This window comes from Typopeltis vanoorti, chromosome 10 (genome assembly GCF_054136105.1).
Source record: "Typopeltis vanoorti isolate ZY-2024b chromosome 10, IOZ_Tvanoo_1.0, whole genome shotgun sequence".
NCBI lineage: Eukaryota > Metazoa > Arthropoda > Arachnida > Uropygi > Thelyphonidae > Typopeltis > Typopeltis vanoorti.
The window spans coordinates 50481244-50504240 of NC_143558.1; the positions used below are offsets into that span (position 1 = coordinate 50481244).

Genomic DNA, 22997 nt, shown 5'->3' on the forward strand with positions numbered 1-22997 from the left:
TGATAGCTTGGAATTCTACATTCTTAAGGTATCAGGGTGTAACACTATTAAGGATAGTGAAAGATAACAGTGTGGTAGGTAAGGTAATCAGGTCCAGGTATGATAATGATGAGTTGAGAAGGCAAGCAAAGATTTTGAATGGTATGCTAGCAGAGTTGTCTCAAGAGAAAGGAGTTTCTTTTGTGAATGTGTAGGATGAGTTTGAGGGGTAGATTGAGCTGTATAAAAGAGATGGGCTACATTTGAATGGATTTGGTGCAAGTCAGTTAGAGAAACTGTTGCTTTATTATTATGTGACACCTCCAAGGAGTCCAAAGACTCATCGAGGGAGAGTATGCCAACAGCATTGAATGATTGAACCCCTTCCAACTACTAACCCTGCTTAAACTTGCTTAACTTTTTGCGAACCATTAGTAGCAGAGGCTCTACCAATCAACCAAACTTTGCTGCAAGAGAGAATGACTGAAGTGAATGTAAGACCTGAGGAAACAAGAGATGTTGTGGAAAAGCAGGTAGGCAAGTTTGTGAATGGAGAGGTGAGTGGCACAAGCGGAAAAAATAAGAGAGAAGGAACACAGAGTGGACAGGAGGGATGCTTCGTGAAAACTGTGGATGATGGTTTCAGGAGTAGATGTGTGAGTGCGAAAGGAATAATTAAGACAGTCAAGGATGTGGGGGAGGTGATATTTAGGTCTAGGGAAGGGTGTAGTATCAGTGATGATAGAGGAATGGATAGGGAAGCATATAGAGGAGTCATGTCTAAGAAGTGGGGTTAGTGGGACTTATTATAGAAAGAGAAATGAGCTAATCTCTATGTTTACAAATGCTAGAAGTATTCGAAACAAGGGAAATGAAATCGTAGCGTTGATGGAGTTCATTCACCCAAAAATTATTGGTATAAGTGAAACATGGTTGAATAACGATGACATTCTGACAGGAATAGAGATGGAGGGATATGTAGTCTTTTGTGAAGACAGACAAAGCAACAAGGAAGGAGGAATGTTATTGATGATGACAGAGGATTTGTGTCCATCCAAGGTGGAGATTTCAGGAACAAATACTGACAGTGGTTTTTGGTTGTGGAGTGGAGGTGGACAGGATGAAGAAGGTAGTGACAAGGAATTGTTTAGACAAATTGGTCTGCTAATAAGAAAAGAGTGATCATTATGGGCAATTTCAATTATGGTAATATAGACTGAAATGAAGAGACATAATCAGGAATCAAAGAGATTGAATTGCTTGAATTTTTAAGGAATAACTACTTTGAGTAGTACGTAATAGAGGCCATAAGTGGATTGAGGATTTCGGACTTGATTGTCTCATCAGAAGATATTGTTGTAAATGAATGTCACATCATCCTCCAGTTGGTGAAAGTGACCATGAAGTGATCTGTTGGTTGATGGCCAGCCATTTCAAGACTTTTCTGAGAAAGAGTTATATGTGAAACTATAAGGCAGGTGATTATGGCAAACTCAGGAGGCAGCTTTCAATGATATCCTGGAATGAGGAATTGCATGGGAAGGAAATCAATGCTGCTTGGTCTCTACTCAGAAATTATCTGCCAGAGGCAATGACTGAGTGTATTCCAAAGGTCAGGAGATTATTATTATTATGGGTATCTCCATGGAGTCAGTAGACTCATCATGGGAGACCCAAACTATCAAAACAATATCTATCATATCTCTTCTTGAATTCATTTACAGACGAAGAACTCACAACTGAGTAAGGCAATGCATTCCACTCATTCACCACCTTCCAGGCGAAAAACCTTGTTTTCACAACCTTGGTTTCACACCCATACTTTTCCTTAATTTCCAGGGATGACTTCTTGTTCTTCCATCACTATCACACAGCTGAAACATTTCCCCTGCATCAATCTTATAAAAATCTTTTAGTGATTTAAATGTTTCTATCATATCCCCTCTTCTCTGCCTATCAACCAACCTCTGCAATCCACAAGCTCTCAATCTATCAATATAGGGAACATTTTTTACATCACTCACCAACTTAGTGACTCTCCTCTGAACCCTCTCCACAACCTCTTCATCTCCAAGGAATCCAGGTGACCTGAGCACAGTAATCGAAATGTGGAAGTATCAACGCTTTAAAAAGGGGAATAATAACCTCTTTATCTCTGGATGTTAGTGTGTTCCTCAATAACCAAGTAATCCTATGTGCAATCTTGGACACCTTAGTAATGTGTACCCTGAACGTCATCTCTCTATCCACCAACACTAAGTCCATATCCTCATCAATCTCTTGGAGTACTGTTCCATCAGTGTGGTACATAGCTGCAGATTAATCTTTTAATCCCAAAATGCATAACTTTACACTTTTCCACATTGAACTGACATCCATTACGTTTTGCCCATTTTACCAGCTTATTTAAATCATTATGCAAACTCTCAACATCAGCTTGATTTTTTATTGTGCTACCCAACTTTGCATCATCAGCAAACAACTGAATATCTCCCTTTAAGCCATTTCCTATATCATTTATGTACAAATTAAACAACAATGGCCCAAGCACAGAGCCCTGAGGCACACATACACCACTGGTCTCCTGCCTCATCCTGGACTCTGCTCCTCCATACACCACCTTCTGGTATCTCTCTCTGAGCCATTCTCTTATCCATATCACAAGTTTAGTATCCATCCTCATCTGCTTCAATTTGTGCAACAGTATTCCATGGGGTGTCCTGTCAAAAGCCTTAGCAAAATCCAGAAGTACCACTGTGTAGCCATTTCCTTTGTCCAACTCAGATGTCATTCTATTATAAAAAGCTAATAAATTCCTAAGGCAGGCTCAACCTTTAACAAAACCATGTTGGCCACTATAGAGTATCATATTCTGATCCACCCATTCTTGAATTTTGTCTTTAACCAACTTTTCCAATACTTTTACCACCACTCCCGAGATGGTGATTGGTCTGTAATTAACTACTTCAGCTTTAGAGCCACCTTTATGCAAAGGAACTACTTTGTCTTCCTTCCACTCCCTAGGGACAATACCAGAGTTCAAACTTAAGTTAAATAACCATGTAAGAGGCATTGACAATTCCTTTGCACATTCATGCAACACCCAGTAAGTGTAAATAAGGTAAGCATAAAATGGATGACTAAAGAAGTGAAGTGTGCAATCTGGAAGAAAAAGATATTGTGGAGATAATCAGTTACATGAGGAGTACAAAAATCAAACAAGGAAGGTGGCTCACTTAGTAAAGGTTTCAAAAGTGTAGTATGAGCAGTGGTTAGCAAATGACACTAAAACAAATTCTAGAAGTGTTTTTTTGCTATGTGGCCAGTAGAAGGAAGAATGATTATGGTAGGATGATGTTGGTCATTGATGATGAGAGAATGATAAACACCGAGGAGGATATTGTAGAGGTGTTAATGAGTAGCTCATTAAAGTATTCCATCCTTGTGATTGTAACATAATGCAAAAATTGAGAGCAGTGGGAATGGGACTGGAACCACTGATGGTGACTGAGCAGGTGGTATATGAGGAATTGAGTAAACTTGTAAACAAGGCACCATGTGAGAATGACATAGCAGATTATGGAAATTATGTGAAGAACACTGACATGCAGAAGTAAGGATGTTTTGATTCTATTGCAAGACTTTGATCAGACTGCATATGGATTACTGTGAACAGATTTGGTCTCCAGGTTTTCAAAAGGATGATGAGATGTTGGAGAGGGTCCAGAGACAATTGACTAAGTTGGTAGTATCTGGCCTTTGGAATGTGGAATATGAGGACAGATTGAGAGAATGCAAATTACAGAGCCCACTAGATAGAAGGAAGAGGGAAGACATGTAAGTTGGTAAGGGATAATTACCAGATTAGCATAGATGAGATTTTTCATAGAATATCTGGAGACAAGGGGAGAACAAGTGGCCAGTCCTGGAAGCTGTGAGAAAAGGAGTGATTAGTAGATTTTTTGCATGGAGAGTGGTAGGTAGTTGGGATGCATTTCCTGAAAGTGTGGTGAGTGCAGGGAAGTGACTGCATTTAACTTGAGGTACAATGAGCTGTGCATGTGAGAGTGGGATCTCCCGTGATGAGTCTCTTGACTCCTTGGTGGTCTGTTGATAATAATAATATCACATGCACTGGTTGTCATACCCTCTCTTGAATTCATTCATGCTATCTGCACTCATAATCCTCAAACATTAGCCTTTCAATTATGCACTGCTCTATGAGAGAAAAACTCTCAGCCTTTCTTGACTGCATTCATTCTTAACTTCCCTGGATGCCCTCTTGTCCCTCCTCACCCTCTATAAAATGAAAAATTCCATCTACTAGTATTCTGTATGATCTATCTTCTATTCTTACATGTCAGTATTCATTTCCACATTGCAGTTATCCTCTGAGTTTATTTGCAGTTTTTGCTTCATGACCTTTGAACTTCCTATCAACTAAAATTCCAAGATTCCTATCCTGGTCAGTTTTTTCTGGTATAATCCTGCCATAATATGGCATTGGATATCTCATTACACCAAAGCGGATAACTTTACATTTACTAACATTGAACTGATAGCTATTTTTCACATGCTTACAATTCCAGCTTATTCAATTCATTATGCAAGTTCTGCATATCATTTGCATTCCTGATTATCCTGCCTACTCCCTTTGCATCACCAGCAAATATCTGTATATCACCTGCTAAATCCTTTCTAATATCATTAATGTAAATTCTGAATAACAGTGGACCAAGAACCCATCCCTGGGGTACAATACTGATTACCTTAAATCTTGTAGGTTTACATTGTTATGTGGGAGATGAATTTCATTACCTGGTGTGAGACCACTGCCCTGCTTATTGGAAGTCTGAAGTGGCTTGAAAAGGTTCCATGTTTGGTCTCCAGAGCAGGGTATCCAGACTGTAAAAAATACATTTTTTACAGTCCAGATTATCTGATTATCCTGCCTACTCTCTTTGCATCATCAGCAAATATCTGATATTAGCAATCTGCCTACTGAATGCAGCAAGAATGACTTTCTTGCAATTTTAGCATTATGATACAATTATTTTGGGTTGTCTTTAGCTTGCAGAGCCAGTTTCTTTTTGTAATGACACTTAGCTTTCCATATATTGTAACCCTTAACCCTTCTGGCCTGTACCTGTAATTTTCATAGCTGACATCCTTCTTATATAAAAAATGGTAAAAAAAATCCTTAGCTCATTCCCAGTTATGCAACAGCCTTCCATGCTGAATCCTCTCAAAAGCTTTAGCAAAGTCCAAAATATTATGGTGTATAAATTAAGGGGATAAAAATCCCTTATTGTTTTTCAGCCAGTATGCGAAACTCTAAGATCGAAAACTATGATCTAAGCGTTTCATGCCGAAGAACTATCAGCGAAACCAATCGCAAGTGACCACTTGGTAGTACCACACCAAGGCAACTCGATGCAGAGGTGGAGCAAGCTCCCTCACTATTCTTGATATTTTCTCATAATGTAAAAACACACAGCTCCTAGGAGATGTAATACTGCTTTACATTATGAGGAGAGGTCACTATCCAGACCGGTTTCAACCTTTTTTGAGGTCTCATCAGTGAGTAGCTAGATGATATCAAAGACTTTGATATCAACTTTGATATCAACTAGACCTAGATGATATCAAAGTTTTAAGTGAAAAGAACTTACATACCTTCTTTATACGAATGCCAGAAAGGTGTGCCACTATATTGTATTATAACATATTATAATAAAGAAGAAAAGCCAAACGGTTTGGCTTTTCTTCTTAATTATATTATGGTGGGTACTTGTCTAACTTAACCATGATATCATTATAAAATATGAGCAAGTTATTCAAAGATGATCTTCCCTTAGTTGACCTATGCAAAGTACAGATTCTCTGTCAACCCATTTCTGAATGTGATTGCTTACCAAATTTTCCAAAAGCTTCACCACCATTCCCAGACTCTGCTAGGGATGATAGTTAGGCACATCAGTTTTTGCACTACACTTGTGAAATGGGATTGTCATACATTCTTTTCATGGCTATGAAATCTTCCCTGTGCTGAGACTTAAATTATTCAGCCGGGTCAAAGAACAGCCATTTTAGCTAACATTCATTTAGCATCCTTGCTGATATCAATTCCTATTGCTAAATTCATATTCAGTTTGTTCAACAGCTCTAGTACCTCCTCTTCATGCATCTGAGTGTCTTCCTCCAGTGTAGAGCTCAATGTTGCATTCAGTAGGTTGATAGCTTTTCACTATTCCAGCTTATTCAATTCATTCTGCAAGTACTGCATATCATTTGCATTCTGATTATCCTGCCTACTCTCTTTGCATCATTGGGAAATATCTGACATTAGCAATCAGCTTACTGAATGCAACAAGAATGACTTTCTTGCAATTTTAGTGTTATGTTACAATTTATTTTGTGATGTCTTTAGCTTGCAGAGCCAGTTTCTTTTTGTAGTGACACTTAGCTTTCCATACATTGTAACCCTTCAGGCCTGCTCCTTATAATTTTCATAGCTGGCATCCTTCTAAGGAACTGACAGCTCCTTTGATCTATCTTCTCAATGAAAGTCTGGCTACGGGAAAGGTGCCCAGGGAATGGAAGGAAGTTAACATAGTACTATTGCATAAGGGGGGGGGATAGCAGACTGGAAGTGTCTAATTATAGGCCAATTTGTGTGTCATCATTAATTGTTAAAATCTTGGAAAATTAGTCAGGGACCGTATACAACATTGGGCAGATGAGGGTAATGTTATCTGTGAGAGTCAACATGGATTTGTAAGGGGTGCTCTTGTATAATAAGGTTACAAGATTATTATTATATCTTTTATAATAAGGTTACAAGAGCAGTAGATGAGGGAAAGGCATATACCTGCCATTTTCTTGGATTTAGCAAAGGCATTTGACAGGGTGTCACATGATAAGCTGATATTTAAGTTGCAGTACATGGGTTTGGATGTCAGGTTGGTCAACTGGATTCAGGATTGGCTGTCCGATAGGTATCAGAGAATTATGTATGGTGGGGCAGTTTCAAGGAGGCAGAGGGTTACAAGTGGGGTCCCAGAGGGTTCAGTACTAGGACGTTTATTGTTTAACCTTTATATCAGTGACATTGTCAGTGGATTGAATGGGGATATTCAGTTGTTTGCAGATGATGTGAAGCTGGGAAGGGCTATTAGTAATAGTGCAGATGTGGTAGTCATGCAAGAGGATTTGAATAAGCTAGACAAATGGGCAAATGAATGGAGGTATCGGTTTAATGCCGCAAAATGTAAGGTCTTGAGGTTTGGGACACATCGATGGGAGGAAGTAGGAGAGACAAGAGATCTGGGGTTGATGATTGATAGAAACCTGAAATTCAAGGGACATATTGCAAAGGTGGTGAAGGTAACACAGAGGATTGGTGCAATAATGAGAAGCACGCTGACCTGTAGAGATAAAAGAATTATCATTTTGTTGTATAAGACCTTGATCAGACCACACTTAGACTATTGTTCTCAGATTTTGTTCCCAGGATTTTAAGGGGATAAATTAACTGTGGAAAGGGTACAGAGGTGGATAACAAAGACAGTTTCAGGACTGTACAATGTTGGTTATGAGGATCGGCTGAGGGAATTTGGACTGCAGAGTTTGGTGGATAGAAGGAGGAGAGGTGATATGATTGAGACTTTTAAATTGTTGAGAGGTGGTTATAGAGTTGATACTGGAGTTCTTTCACTTAATTGAACAGTGGGAAGGAGTGATGACAAGGGGGCCATCCCTGGAAGTTACGAAAGGAAACTGTGAGCAAGAGGGTGAGGAGTGGTTTTTTTGCATGGAGGGTGATTGAACTGTGGAATGCATTTCCTGATAGAGTGGTGAGAGCGAGAATGGTCATTGAGTTTAAGGAGTGGTATGATAGACTTTGTGTTTCCTAGGAGGGATCTCCCATGATGAGTCTTGATAGACTTGTGTTTCCTAGGAAGGACCTCCCACAATGAGATGAGTCTTTTGACTCCTTGGAGACCTAAATAATAATAATAATACAGTATTTCTTCCATATCATTTTTTTTTCTTAAGAATCTCTTACTTAATAAAATTGCACATCCATTTCACTCCCACCCTATTTATTCTTTGAACTCTAGAAACATATTGATGAATTTCTTTTTTAAATACTTCCCATGCACTGCCAATAAATAAAATAAAATAAAAATATAATTTTTGTTTACATTTTTTTAAATTTATTTATATATCTTTTTTGCAATATATATATATTGCAAAAGAATCTATATCCAACTTTTAGTATTCCAAAATCTTAGGTCTCTGTAACTGTCATGTGGGTTGTGTGATTAGTACCCAGTATATGCTCATAAGTATTTCATTTTCCATCACTAGTTACCAAAAGTACAGAATCTTTTCATTTTGAAAGTCGAAATTATTATTTATAATAAATCTTCATACCAAACAGACTTATTGCAGGAGATCTTATTTAACCATCAATATGTCTGTCTTATTTAAAGTTAACTTCATTCATGCTCCTAGAATTTAGAGCACACCACTTTTCTCTATCCGGTATATAAAAGAAATCTGCTCACTCCTTTTTTTAATTACACCCTATAAAGGTGTAATGCAGGTATGATAATCGTACCTATAACTTACAGGTATGATTGTCTTGTTCAATCCTCCAGCTTAGTCTGATTAATGCCTTCTGTATTAATCCTGTTAAATTCCCCTTTCTACTTAAATGTGCCATATCACCTCTTTTCTGCTTCACTAAACCCGATTTTCTGAATCTCTTCCCAAAACTAACATTTTGGAGTTCTGGTATTGCCTTGGTCGGTCATTTCTACCCCCCCCCCCCCCTTCTCTCTCTCTCTCTATAGTTCATCTCATAATAGTGGAAACTGGTCCAAATTTGTATACAGTAGTCCATATGTCTGATCAATGCCTTGTACAATGGTACAACCACCCCATTATATCAGCTAGTTAATGTTCTCCTTACTGTAACAGCAGTGTGTAATTTACAGACCTTATTAATCAATACTGTGCTGATGTATTCTCCACACATCTCTGCACTCAGAAGTGTAGAGGTGTGTGGGAGATACATCAGTACAGTATTTCAAGAGATATTTCACAGGAAATGCTGAATATGGTATTTTTAGAGAACGAGTCTCTTATCCATCCAGCCAATATGAGTCTTTGGGCTCCTTGGAGGTGTCACGAATAATAATAATATATTTTCCATTTCTCCTTCTCCTTGCCTCCTCCCAAAGCTTGTACATCAACTTGCCATGCAGTAATCTATTACTGTGGAGCCCAACCCTAAGCTAAAACAAGACTTACCTTAAACTCATGCTGACTAGAATAGAATATATATATAGAATCCTATGTCCATCATTCCGTTAGATGATGGACATAGGGATGAAATCCTATGGACTTCATCCCTATGTCCATTATCTAACCAGTCTCTAAACCTTCACCACAGCTAATATGTACAAACTGGTCTATTATTGGAAACATAAATCCTAGCACAACTTTTGTGCAGTGGCCCTATTTCAGATTCTTTAAAGTCCTTGTAAACCAATCCTGTTGCAAGATTCTCAATTAAACAGTCATGTCAATGGCATAGTCCACTTGCACATTCCCCAAAAAATATGTGGTGACCGTCATCCAGTCTCATAGCTTTGTATATATCTGGACTACTTGACACCTCACCCACCTCTTGTTCTTTCACTTCTAGTCCCTGTAACATTTACCTCTTTTCTAGGTGTAGCATAGTATCATTCACACCAATTTGACATTCACTGATCACGTCTATATTAAAAAATTCCATTTTATCTTCTGATGTGGTACAACCATTGACATTCACTAGTCACCCTTCTTTAATTATGTTTTGTACTTCTTGGTTGGCACAAAAAGAATTCCCTTTGATTTACTTTGGACTGACTGGCCAGTGTACTCTTATAGTTGGGCTTTTTTTTGTTTCTTTACCTTTTTCATAGTCTTCATGCATTTCATCATTACGTGCTATTTATAACCATCTTCTCTTCTATAACATCTTTTCCATACTACTTGCCTAATTTAGTGTTCAGCCATTTTTTATTCTTACATTTTTTGCCCACTCTTGTTATATGGCTTGACATGGTTTGTCAAATGTGTCCAAACCAGTTCCCATGCTCTGCCCACCTCTTTCTCCCATAGCTCATCACCTTATGTTATTAATTTTATTTGCCGACAGACATATTTTTATGGACAATGTTCTGCAGAACTTCCTACCATCATTCTATGACCAGTTGAGGGGCATTTCTCTTCCTCCTTCCAAGACTATTATTATTATTACTCAGGACTTCCATGTCAAGTCACAAGACATATCATGGGAAGCCCATTTTAGACAACACAAAATCCATCAGACCATTCCTTAATTTCATTCATCATTTGTGCACCAACCTTATCATCATCATCAGTATTCTGTCTCTTGACAAGTCCAATAGTATATCTCAGCAAATTCTTCTTCTCCTGTTTCCTCTGTCTCTTGCTTCCTCCTTCATTTCTTGATATCCTCTTGTGCCCATTATATCATCAAGCATCATTAGTTGTCTCCATCCTCTTGTTTGCTTTCCTTCAATTTTCCCTTCTATCATTCTTTTCAGTAGGCTGTCTTCTCTTAATATATGTCCTATCTAGTTATGATTTCTTTGTCTTATGGTCTTTAGTAAATTCCTTTCTTCTTCAACTCTTTGTAATACTTCTTCATTGGTAATTTTTTGAGTCCACTTTATTTTCTCCATTCTTCTCCATAACCACATTTCAAATGCCTCCAACATTTTAGCTTCTTTCTTTTCAATTGTTCATGTTTCTGACCCATATAAGGTCATACTCCAAATATAACACTTTGTGTCAGGTGTTGTGGTTAAGTTGTTGGAGAAGCTTGTGAGAACTAGGATCCAGAGTTGGGTTGACAACAATGGTATTATCTTTGATGAACAGAATGGATTTGCTAAAGGGAGGTCATGTTTTAGTAATCTAACTTATTACAATAAAGTGACTGCTTACTTGGACAGAGGAGAAGAATACATAGTAATATACTTGGATTTCGCAACTGCTTTTTAAAGCATACCTCATGATAAGTTGACAGTCAAACTAGAGCAGATGTGGTTGGATATTAGATTAGTGCATTGGATTGGAGACTGGCTATCTGATAGATATCAACAAGTTTGCAAATGATGCAAAGTTGGGATGAACCATGAGGAGTAGTGAAGATGTTGTGGTCTTACAAGAAGACTTGAATAAATTGAGTGATTGGGCACGGAAATGGGGATGCAAATTCAACGTTGCAAAATGTAAGGTTTTAAAATTTGGAAAACAAAGATGGGATACAGAATTTATGCTTGGTGAGGATATATTGTTGGAGATGGAGGAAATAAGAGATCTTGGGGTGATAGTGGATAAGGATCTGAAATTTAGGGGAGGACATATAGCCAAAATTGTGAAGACAACACAAAGGCTTCTGGGAATGATGCAGAGGACACTGACTTGTAGAAATAGGGAGATTCTTGTTCCATTGTATAAGGCTTTCATTTGGCCATACATTGACTATTGTGCCCAGATTTGGTCACCTGGTTTTCAGAAGGATGAAGAGATGTTGGAAAGGGTCCAAAGGTGATTGACTAAGGTAGTTTCTGTCCTCTGGAATGTTGAGTATGAGGAAAGATTGAGAAGATGTAATTTGCAGAGTCTGGTGGACAGGAGGAGGAGGGGAGATATGATAGAGACCTTCAAGTTGGTAAGGGGTTGTTATAGGAGCAATGCTGTAGAAGTTCTACTTAAAATAGCGGGAGATCGGGGGAGAACCAGAGGTCATCCCTGGAAACTGTATGAAGAGGGTGTGAGTAGGGGAGTGAGAGACAGGTTTTTTTTGTGCAGAGTTGTAAATGATTGGAATGCCTTGCCTGAGAGTGTCTATTTCGGTGTCTGCAAGGAGTTTGAGTGTGTTTAAGACATGGTATGAGAGCTGTGTGTGTGATAAAAGGACCTCCCAGATGAGTCTTTGACTCCATGAGGTCTTGGGGTAATAATAATAATAATAATGTCTTTTCTTTAAATGTTTATTCATTTTATTAATAAACTAATTTTTCTTGCTATAAAATGCATATTTTCTTTGTTAATTCTTTCTTTTATTTCCATGTCACATTTTCCATTTTGTTGTATTATACTACCAAGGTATTTGTATTGTCTCACTTGCTCTACACTTTCTCCATTCATCATCATCTTGACACTTGCTGGTTTTCTGGAGACTCATTACTTTTGTTTTCTTTGTGTTAATTTTCATGCTGTATTTCTTGCATATACTTTCAAATTTTTGAATTAGGCACTGTAAGTCATCTTCAGTATTAGCTAATATTGCTTGATCATCTGTGAATCTAATATTTTGTATTGTTCTTCCTCCAATAGTGATTCCTCTTTTCTCTTCATCAAATGCTTCTTTTATCATTTCTTCTGCAAATATATTGAAGAGTGTCAGTGACAGGCTGCATCCCTGTCTTACACCTCTGCCAATCACACATTTTTTAGTTTTTCCTACTTTTGTCTTTATTATGGCACTCTGGTTCATATATAATTCAGCTATTAACCTTTGGTCTCTCTAATCTAAACCTATTTTGGATAACACTTCCATCAGATTTTCCCATTTCATGCTTTTTCAAGGTCGACAAAACATATATAAACATCTTTATTTACTTCGATATTCCTTTTGCATATGGTCCTCATTACTCCAATTGCATCTCTATTTCATCTTTTCTTCTGCCTTTTTTAAATCCAAACTGATCATCCCTCAGAAAATACTCCACTCTATTATCCAACTGTCAATTTAGTATTCTTAGTAGTACTTAGGCATGCAAGAGTATGCTTATAGTTCTGTAGTCACTGCACTTAGTAGGATTGCTTTTCTTTTCAATTTGTATAAGAATACTCTCTGTGAAATCTTTAGGCCATTCTCCTGTTTTGTAAATGAGGTTGCATAGTTTCCATGTTTCAGCTATACATTTGTCCTCCAGTTGTTTTAGGATTTCACTAGGTATTCCATCCACTCCTTCCATCTTTTCACTTTTTAATTCCTTAATTGCTGTTTCTACTTCTCTGTTTAGTACTTTAGGATCTCTTTCTTCTGTTGAGATTTCATTTTGCTCTTCTAATTCAATTTTTGTTGATCTTTCATTTTTTGCATAAAGTTCTTCAATGTATTCCTTCTATCTTTCCTTGTATTAATTTATGATATTGATATTTCAATATCAAATTAATATTCTGTGCTTATCTTCTAATGGCAGATTTCTTATGCTTTTTTAAATATTTCTAAGTTCTTTTGCTTTTTCAAACATTTTATCGTATCGCCCCCTTATTATCCATTTCTTCAATTACTTTACATTCTGCTTTTAACCATTCCTCTCTTGCTTTATCAGTTTCTCTTCTCATTTCATTATTTAATGCTTTGTATTTTCCTCTTCCCTCTTCAGTGTTTACATTTTTCCATCTTCTTCTTTCCTACATTTCTCTTATAATTTCATTTGTAATCCATGGCTTCTTAATTATTTTCCCTTCCACAAAACCTATCTCTTCAGAAGCTGTTTCATATATCAAGTTTTTCAGTTGATTCCATTTTGTATTAACATCAATAGTCTCTCCAGCATCTTCCACATCTCCTTTGAGTTTTTCTAGGTTCCACCTTTTCTTGCTTTTACCTTTATTTTCTTAAATCATATTCTTAATTCCATATCAAGTAAATTATGGTCTGAGTCAATATCAGCTCCTGGATATGTTGATATTCTTTTTACACTCTTAAACCAACCTATCAGGCAAAAAATGCACTTATCCTAAGCACCTCTCCTTAACAGCCCTTGTCTTAACTCCTTCCCCTTGTTCTACCATGCAAAAGATTTTCCCAAAGTCAATCCTGTTACTTCCTCTTAACAGTTTAAATGTCTCAATTATATTACCTCTTTGTCTTCTATCCATCAAACTTTGCAGTCCACATGCACTCAGCCAATCCTCATAACTAAAACAAGAAGTAGAATAACGAGAGCACCTGTCAGTTATCTTCTTACCATCTTCTTCTGTTCTTTGGAAAGGCCTTCTTTGCTGTCTTCTCCAGAAACCACTCCCTTCAGCTGTTCAAGACACGTGTCAACAGATTTCTTTTTTTTTTTATGTACTTCCACACATGGTACTGATGCACTGTATATCTTGTGACACTTTTGTGCATGGGTGCATTTTGTGCATTAATATATATTAATGAATTAACATAATTAAATCAATATCATCATCATCAAATTCCTGCCATGTACCCTCAAGGGGTGTACAGGATATGACAGTACTACATGAATGTTGTACCAAAATAAAAAATGATGGTACAACATAAATCAATATTAATTAATATTAATTAATCAATTAACATGATTAATTAATATTCATTATTAATTAATCATGCTATTAATTATCATAATTAATAGTATAATTAATTATGCTATTTAGCATAATTAATTACATGACATGTCACAATATTGGAATACCTTGAGTTGTCATAATAATAATAATAACAAACTATACAAATGGAGAAAAATTTAGAAACTTATTTATTGCTAGTATATTCAGTACAGAATTACAGAGATACCTATGAAACACAGGCAAAAATTCTACAAATAAATAAGTTTCATATGTGAGTTTTCTTCTTTATATAGTTTGTTGTTATAATTATATGATATTAATATACACAGTGATTTATATATATATATTTTTATTATATATATATATATATATTTATTTATATATATATATATATATATATATATATATATATATATATATATAAAACCTTTTTTTTTAGCACTGATAGTGAATATACCCGGGAAACCTGGATTTAAATTCTGCTCTAAAAAATACATTTCATATATGTGTTTTCAGACTAGCATTTTAATATTTTTGCTATATACATATCTTTATGAAAAGAAGCATAATGATAGTTGTGATAGAGCCTCTTGCATTTTTTCAGTAATCTCCTGAACTTTTAATTTTCTAATTATTTAAGGAACTTGATGTTTCTGATAACATTCCAGGCCATGGTGCAGTAATACCAGCAAACAAAAGATGTAAGTATCATGTATTTGTTCTGTTGGATTTCATTAAAATTAGTGAAGTATGACTGACTGAAAATATTATTTGGAGTTCAGCTTCATCATGGGAGGCTTACACTATTCATTATTCACATAATGATAAATGCTGGCCTGGTTGGGCGAGTGGTTAGCGTATTCGCTCTCCAGCCAAAAGGCTGCAGGTTTGAATCTTGCTGTGGGCATGAATGCTTGTGATTGTCTGTGAAAATATTAGTGGTGGTCAGTAGATGGCATTGGTATAAATGATGGTAGTTGCAGCTCGCTGTGGTTGGTGGATTTGAGTGGTGGAGACGTAGAGTTGTGGAGTGAGTGCCCTATCTCAATGTCTTTGGACTCCTTGGAGGTGTCATGTAATAATAATAATAATAACCTCTCATTAAACTCATTCACTGATGATACACTCATAACTTCCTCTCATTACCTAATCCACTATTTAAGCATGAAATCTAATCCTCACATCCTTGGAAATTGCAATCTTACTCAACTTTCAAGGATGATTTTTGTGCTCTCTGCTTCTGTCATGTATTGAAAAAGTTCTTCAATATCTGTCCTTTAGCAACTTCAGATATCTACTTTTCTGCCCATTAACCAAATTTTGCAGCCCAAACCTTTAACTTGACCTTATATGGAACACTCCACACTGGGCTATCCCCACTGGATCTTCTGCACCACCTTTTTCTCTCCAGGTGACCAAATATGAGATAATAATTTAAATGTGGTCATATGCATTACAAAGAGGGATAATAACTTCCTTGTCCATGTATTTTCCAGCATCCACATAATCCTATTTATTATATTTTGACTTGTGCAATATGTCTCCTGAATTTCATCTCTCTTATCACCATATTCCCAAATTTCTTGCAGTTAAAGTCTTATTAGTGTAGTGCACAGTGTGTAATCTTTTCAGCCCTGATATTTGTAGAAAGAATAACAGTTGCTAGTTTAGTGTGGCCAACTGTAAAGTTGCTCTTTTGTAACTGTTATTTATCCCTTATGTACAAAAAAAAATCAGTATTTAAATCATCTTGTAGGAAAGATTACTTTTAGTTACTCTTGCTTTTCTCCATTTTGCGCCATCATCTAACATTTGGCTATTCCTCTTCAGATCATCATCATCTTAGAGATGATTTGAAAGCATGTTCCCTGGGCTCAAAGATCAAGGTTGTTAACGAAAATGTTAGTTTGCAGAATGGAGAAGTGAAAGAATTGTTTTGGCATAAATGATTTGATAAGTTTGAAATATACAGGAGAAATGCAAAAAGATATGAAAGAGTTGCTGAGTGAAGTGAAAAAAAGAAGAGTGAAATAGTAAAGATTGTAATGTAATAGAAATTAAGAAGGGCCATGACTGCTAATGAGTCAAGAAGATTGTGCAGGAAGAATGGTATGCAGTTTATAGATGTATGTAGTGAATTTGATGGAAAAAAGGATTTGTATATACCTGATAGATTGCATTTGAATAATTTTGGAGTTAGATGTTCGGGGAGAGAGAGAGAGTGTTGTCCAGTGAGAGGTTGGAAGTACAAAATCAGGGAAACTAGAAGTACTAGTGAGGATGCAGTGAAGTGTGGGTTCAATTACCCCTGGGACAAATGAGTATCTGTATGGATATAATTATGCATTGCCAAATGCAGTTTCACAAGTTTCAGATCTGAATGGGTTGATAATAATATTAGACAAAGGTAATATGGGTCAAACAGGATGTTGAAATGTGTGTACACAAATGCCAGAAGTATCAGAAATAAAGGAGAGGAGTTTTTGGCATTGGCCAGCTCAACATGGTCAAAAATTATAGCCATCAGCAAGACCTAGTTGAAAGAAACTGATATAGTTGCAAGGATAGAATGTTAAGGATATTATATTTTCAGGGAGGATAGAAGAACTAAAGAAAATGAAAGAAGCTATGAAAAGGAAAAAATGGAACTTAGAAAAATTAAAAAATACCAAGGAATTTGGAAATAGATTTGAGAAAGAATTAGAGGAAACAATTTTTGTCAAAACTGAAGATCCAGAAAAGAAATGGGAACAAGTTAAAGAGAAAATAAAGAAGATTGCAGAAGAAGAAATTGGATATGTAAGAGCTAAAAGAATAAAAAAACCTTGGGTAACTAACAAGATGATTTTGCTAATGGAAGAAAGAAGAAAATGGAAAAATAAAGACACCCCAGAAGGGAAAATACAATATAGAACCCTGAATGACAAATTGAGAAGGGAAACAGAAAGAAGTAGAGAAGATTGGCTTAAAAAACAATGTGAAGAAATAGAAAATTATGAGAGAGTGGGAAGGTATGATCTTTTATACGAAAAAGCAAGAAGCATGAATCACAAGAGAAATGGAATTCAAGCTAGAGGCATAGAAAATAAAAATGTGAAAATCATAACTGAAGAAGATAAAATCCTAATGAGATGGAAAGAATACATTGAAGATCTATATGAACAAGGAAAATAGACCAAATGAGTTGCAATTAGAATGGGTTGATAATAACATTAGACAAAGGTAATATGGGTCAAACAGGTTGTTGAAATGTGTGTACATAATTGCCAGAAGTATCAGAAATGAGATATAAAGAAAGTAAACGAAGATGATCTAGGCCCAGAGATTTTGAAGACAGAAGTGAAAATGGCCATTAAAGAACTAAAATTTAGAAAGAATAGATGAAATACTTGCAGAATTCCTGAAACAACTTCAGAAGAAAGGAACTGAAGAAATAATTTGACGAGCAGAGACAAGCAAGTTATTGTTCCTCTGTATCGAACCTTGATAAACCCCATCTTGACTACTGTGCCCAGATTTGGGCGCTAGGGTTTCTTCTTGATGGGGAGGAGGTAGAGAGGATCCAGAGGCGAGTGACCAAGATGATAGCAGGTCTATGGAATGAACCTTATGAGAACAGGTTGAAGATTTGTGGGTTGCAGACATTGGTTGATAGGCAGAAGAGGGGTGATATGATTGAGACATTCAAATTACTGAAGGGTATCTATAAGATTAATTCAGAGGATATTTTTTTTAGAACGGGTCTGGTGGTGGGAGGACTAGGGGCCATCCATGGAAACTGGGCAAGAGTGTGGTTAGCAAAGGTGTTAGAACTAGGTTTTTTGCATGGAGAGTGGTGAATGAGTGGAATAAGTTGCCAGAGTCTGTTGTGGGTGCCATGACTGTGAGTGGGTTCAAGGCAAGGTATGATAGATATGGTGCAGAAGCTGAATAGTTGTAGACATGATGTTTAGGGCCTCCCCTGATGAGTCTAAGGACTCCTTAGAGTTGCCCATAATAATAATAAAAAAATAACCAAAATAATAAATTTAATTTATAACAAAGGAGAATTACCAAAAGATTTTATGACCTTAATATTTATACCTATACCAAAGAAAAGTAATGCAGTGAACTGCAAGGATTTTAGAACAATAAGCCTTATTTGCGATACATCAAAAATACTTATGAGAATCCTAACACGGAGAATTGCATCTAAGGTGGAAGAATTTCTTGGAAAAGATCAGTCTGGTTTCAGAAAGGGTAGAGGAACAAGAGATGCGATTGGACTGTTAATAATAATAAGTGAAAGAAGTCTGGAAGTGAATAAAGAGGTTAATATCTGTTATATAGATTTTGAAAAAGCTTTTGAGTTTGTAAAATGGGATAAGAAGGTGGAAGTAATGGAAAAGATTGCTATAGATTTTAAAGACAGAAGGCTAATTATTTCATTATATATGGGACAAACTGCCAGTGAGAGACATATATGGTACAACAGAACCAGGTATCATTGAATGAGGAGTAAGACAAGGCTGTTCTCTGTCACCAGTTTTGTTTAACATGTATTCTGAAGCAATGTTAAAAGAAGCACTGTAGAATACAGAAGAAGGAATAAAGATTGGAGGTAGAGAGATATTTGCAATAAGATATGCAGATAACAAGGCATTATTATCAAATACTAAAACAGGACAACAGATTCCATAATCTGTTGAACAGATTATGGAATCCTGTATCAATTATGGAATGAAAATTAACATAACATAAATGGAAACAGTAGGAGAGACGGAATAAGAGAGAGGTATGGGAGTGCTAGAAGAGGAAAGAATGGAAACAGTAAGAGAGACGGAATGAGAGAGAGGTATAAGAATGAAAGAAGAGGAGAAATTGGAAACAATAGGAGAGAGGGAATGGTAAGAGGTATAATGTATGGCGACTGAATGATCCATGGTGTTCAAGATAGGATGCGTGAGGAGTGTTTGCCAGGAGGAATGATAGAAAGTGTGGCTTTGGCAGTTAAGAGAAGTGAAAGGGTGTGGATGAGATGATGGTGATGGTGGGAACAAATGACTTGAGTGGTGGTGTAAATAGGGCAGCGAGAGATATGAGATTCTTGCTTGAGGTAGTATGAAAGAAGACATAGAGAGGAAAGATAGTGTGTGTTGCCTAGGTATGATAATGACGAGCTGAGCAGAAGAGCAGTAATATCAAATGACATAATAGCTAGAATGTGTGACAATAGAGGACTGGAATATGTGGATGCTTGGAGTGTGTTTGAGGACATAGAGGAATTGTATGTGAAAGAACGCTTACATTTGAATGAGGAAGGACATAGGCATCTGGAGAGATTGCTGTTCTGAACAAGTCAGTGTGTCACAGGGAGGACGGTAGCAGGGGTGGCCTCTTGTGGGAATGGGTACTTGGGAGAAGGGGGACGACATCAGGTAACACTGAGCCCAGTGGAGTCTAGAGGGGATAATGCCTGGTATAGAAACAACAGCATTTATATGCTTTATACTAATGCCCGGAATAAGGGAGAGGAATTTGTGACCAGATAGCATCAGCCTGGCCAAAAATTATTGGGATCACCGAGACATGGTTGACAGAAGAGGATATAATAACAGAAATAGAAGTCGCTGGATACAGCATTTTTTGGCAGGATAGGAAGGGAAAGCGTGGTGATGGAGTACTGCTTATGATAAGTGACGACCTATGTCCTCTAAGAGTGGAGACTTTGGAAGGCAGTGACACTAATGATTTTGAAAGCATATGGTGTGAGGTAGAGGTGGGAAAGACAAGATATTTAGTGGAGTGTTGCTACAGACCCAGGAGCACAGAGGGTGGGGACCAGGAAATATTTAGACAGTTGAGTTTGGCAAGTGTGAGAAGAATAATTGTTATGGGAGATTTTAACTACAGTAGTATAAATTGGGGAGAGAGGAAGATGCATGTAGCAATAAGGGAATGGCAGTTCTATAATACTTGAGGGACAAATGTCTTGGGCAACATGTAATAGAGGGGGAACAAGAGGTTCAAGAGTTTTTTTTATTTGGTTATAGTCAGAAGAGTTGATAATAACTGAGATGACATCTCTCTCACCAGTAGGAGAGAGTGACTATATGCTTTTGACTTGGAAAATGAATAGATATGCAGGAGTATCAAAGAGACGGGAACGTATATGGAATTATGAGGCAGGTGATTATAATAGTCTAAGACGTCAACTTGGGGAAGTTTCATGGATAAAGGAATTGGAAGGTTGGGATATCATTAGTGCATGGGAAATTATGAAAGAATATTTGATAGCAGCAGTGGTATACCACGAGTGAACAAGAGTACACAATTTGGAGTAAAGTGGATGACAAACAATAATAAACAAGAATTTCATACGAAAAAGAAGCTATGGAAGAGATATAAGGAGACAGGTAAAGAGAAGATGCTTGAAGAGTATAAGACACAGGCCAGAAGAGTGACTAGGTATGGTAAGGAAAACAAAACCGGAATATGAGAGGAGATTGGCCCTAAGATCCAAAGAAAATCCTAGGGAATTTTTTAGATATATGGCCAGTAGAAGGAGAAATGACTGTGGAAGAATGCTATTGTGGGATATAAATGGGAATAGAGTGACTGATGCAGGGGACATAGTGGAATTGTTCAATGAACAATTTATTGGAGTATTTCATCCTGGAGGAGTCAGTTTTAATGCTAGAGGGATAGGGCAGGTTCAAGGTTTAGAGGTACAGGAGGAGAGTGTGTTTCAAATACTGAGTACTCTGGATGTCAATAAAGCTGTGGGACTGGATGGTATTTCACCATGAGTTTTGAGAGAATGTGCTAGGGAACTGACAGTGCCTTTGACCTGGCTTTCCAATGAAAGTCTGGCTGCAGGAAAGGTGCCCATGGAATGGAAGGAAGGTAAGATAGTGCCATTGCATAAGGGTGGTAGCAGACTGGAAGTGTCTAATTATAGACCAGTTTTTGTGTCATCAGTAGTTAGTAAGATATTGGAGAAAGTAGTGAAGGACCTATACGGCATTGGGCAGATGAGGGTAATGTTATCTGTGAGAGTCAACATGGATTTGTGAAAGGGCGCTCTTGTTTTAGCAATATGCTAGCCTTTTATAATAAAGTTACAAGAACATTAGATGAGGGAAAGGCATATACTGCAATTTTCTTAGACTTAGCGAAGGCATTTGACAGGGTGGCACATGATAAGCTGATATTTAAGTTACAGAACATGGGTCTGGATGTCAGATTGGTCAACTGGATTCAGGATTGGCTGTCCGATAGGTATCAGAGTTTTGTATGGTGGGGCAGTTTCAAGGAAGCAAAGGGTTACAAGTGGGGTCCCACAGAGCTCAATACTGGGACCTATATTGTTTAACCTTTATATCAATGACGTTGGCAGTGGATTGCAAGGGGATATTCGGTTGTTTGCGGATGATGTGAAGCTGGGAAGGATTATTAGTAATAGTGCAGATGCAGCAGCCCTGCAAGAGGATTTGAATAAGCTTTATAGATGGGCAAATGAATGGGGGGAGGTGTTGGTTTAATGCAGCAAAATGTAAGGTCTTGAGGTTTGGGAAATGTCGATGGGACACTGCATACTCTGTGGGAGGAGTTATACTGGAGGAAGTAGGGGAGACAAGAGATATGGGGTTGATGATTGATAGAAACCTGAAATTTAGGGGACATATTGCAAAGGTGGCGAAGGTATCACAGAGGATTGCTGCAATAACGAGAAGGAAGCTGACCTGCAGGGAAAAAGCATTTATCATTCCTTTGTATAAGAACCTGATCAGACCATACTTGGACTATTGTTCTCAGATTTGGTCCCCAGGATTTGAAGGGGATTAAATTGACTGTGGATAGGGTACAAAGGCAGATAACAAAGATGGTTTCAAGACTGTACAATGATAGTTATGAGGATCAGCTGAGGGAATGTGGACTGCAGAGCTTGGTGGATAGAAGAAGGAGAGGTGATATGATTGAGACTTTTAAACTGTTGAGAGGTGGTTACAGAGTTGACAGTGGGGAATTCTTTCTCTTGGTTGAACAGCGGGAAGGAGTAATGACAAGATGCCACCCCTGGAAGTTACCAAAGGAAACTGTGAGCAAGAGGGTGAGGAGTGGTTTTTTTGCATGGATTGTGGTTGAACCATGGAATGCATGCCCGATGGTGTGGTGAGAGCGAGAACGGTCAGTGAGTTTAAGGAGTGGTATGATAGACTCTGTGTTTCTTAGGGGCGACCTCCCCTCAATGAGTCTTGATAGTCTTTGTGTTTCTTAGGAAGGATCTCCCACAAGAGTCTTTTGACTCCATTGAGGCCTGAATAATAATAAGAAGAAAAACAAAGGCAATGAAAATAGCAAGGAAAGAGGCAAATATGGATATCAGAATAAATGGGGAAAAATTGAATCAAGTAAAGACATTTAAATATCTAGGAAGTGTGATTAGCAGTGATGGAAGATGTAAAAGTGACATAAAAGTAAGAACAGCGATGGGAAGAGATGCCTTTAACAGAAAATGGAATTTATTCAGAAGTGAAATGGACAGAAACCTAAAGAAAAGACTCACAAAATGTTATGTGTGGAGTGTTGCCCCTCTGTGCAGCTGAAACTTGGACATTGAA

General features: G+C 37.2%; 1 protein-coding gene across 1 annotated transcript in view; it reads left to right on the forward strand.

The window, feature by feature from the left end:
* LOC150102411 (uncharacterized) overlaps nucleotides 1–22997 on the forward strand; it is a 415154-nt gene that overhangs the window by 44321 nt on the left and 347836 nt on the right. The window contains exon 5 of the mRNA XM_090399571.1: nucleotides 15035–15095. Coding sequence (XP_090255697.1) covers nucleotides 15035–15095 — 61 coding nt within the window. The remainder of the gene's footprint in view (nucleotides 1–15034; nucleotides 15096–22997) is intronic.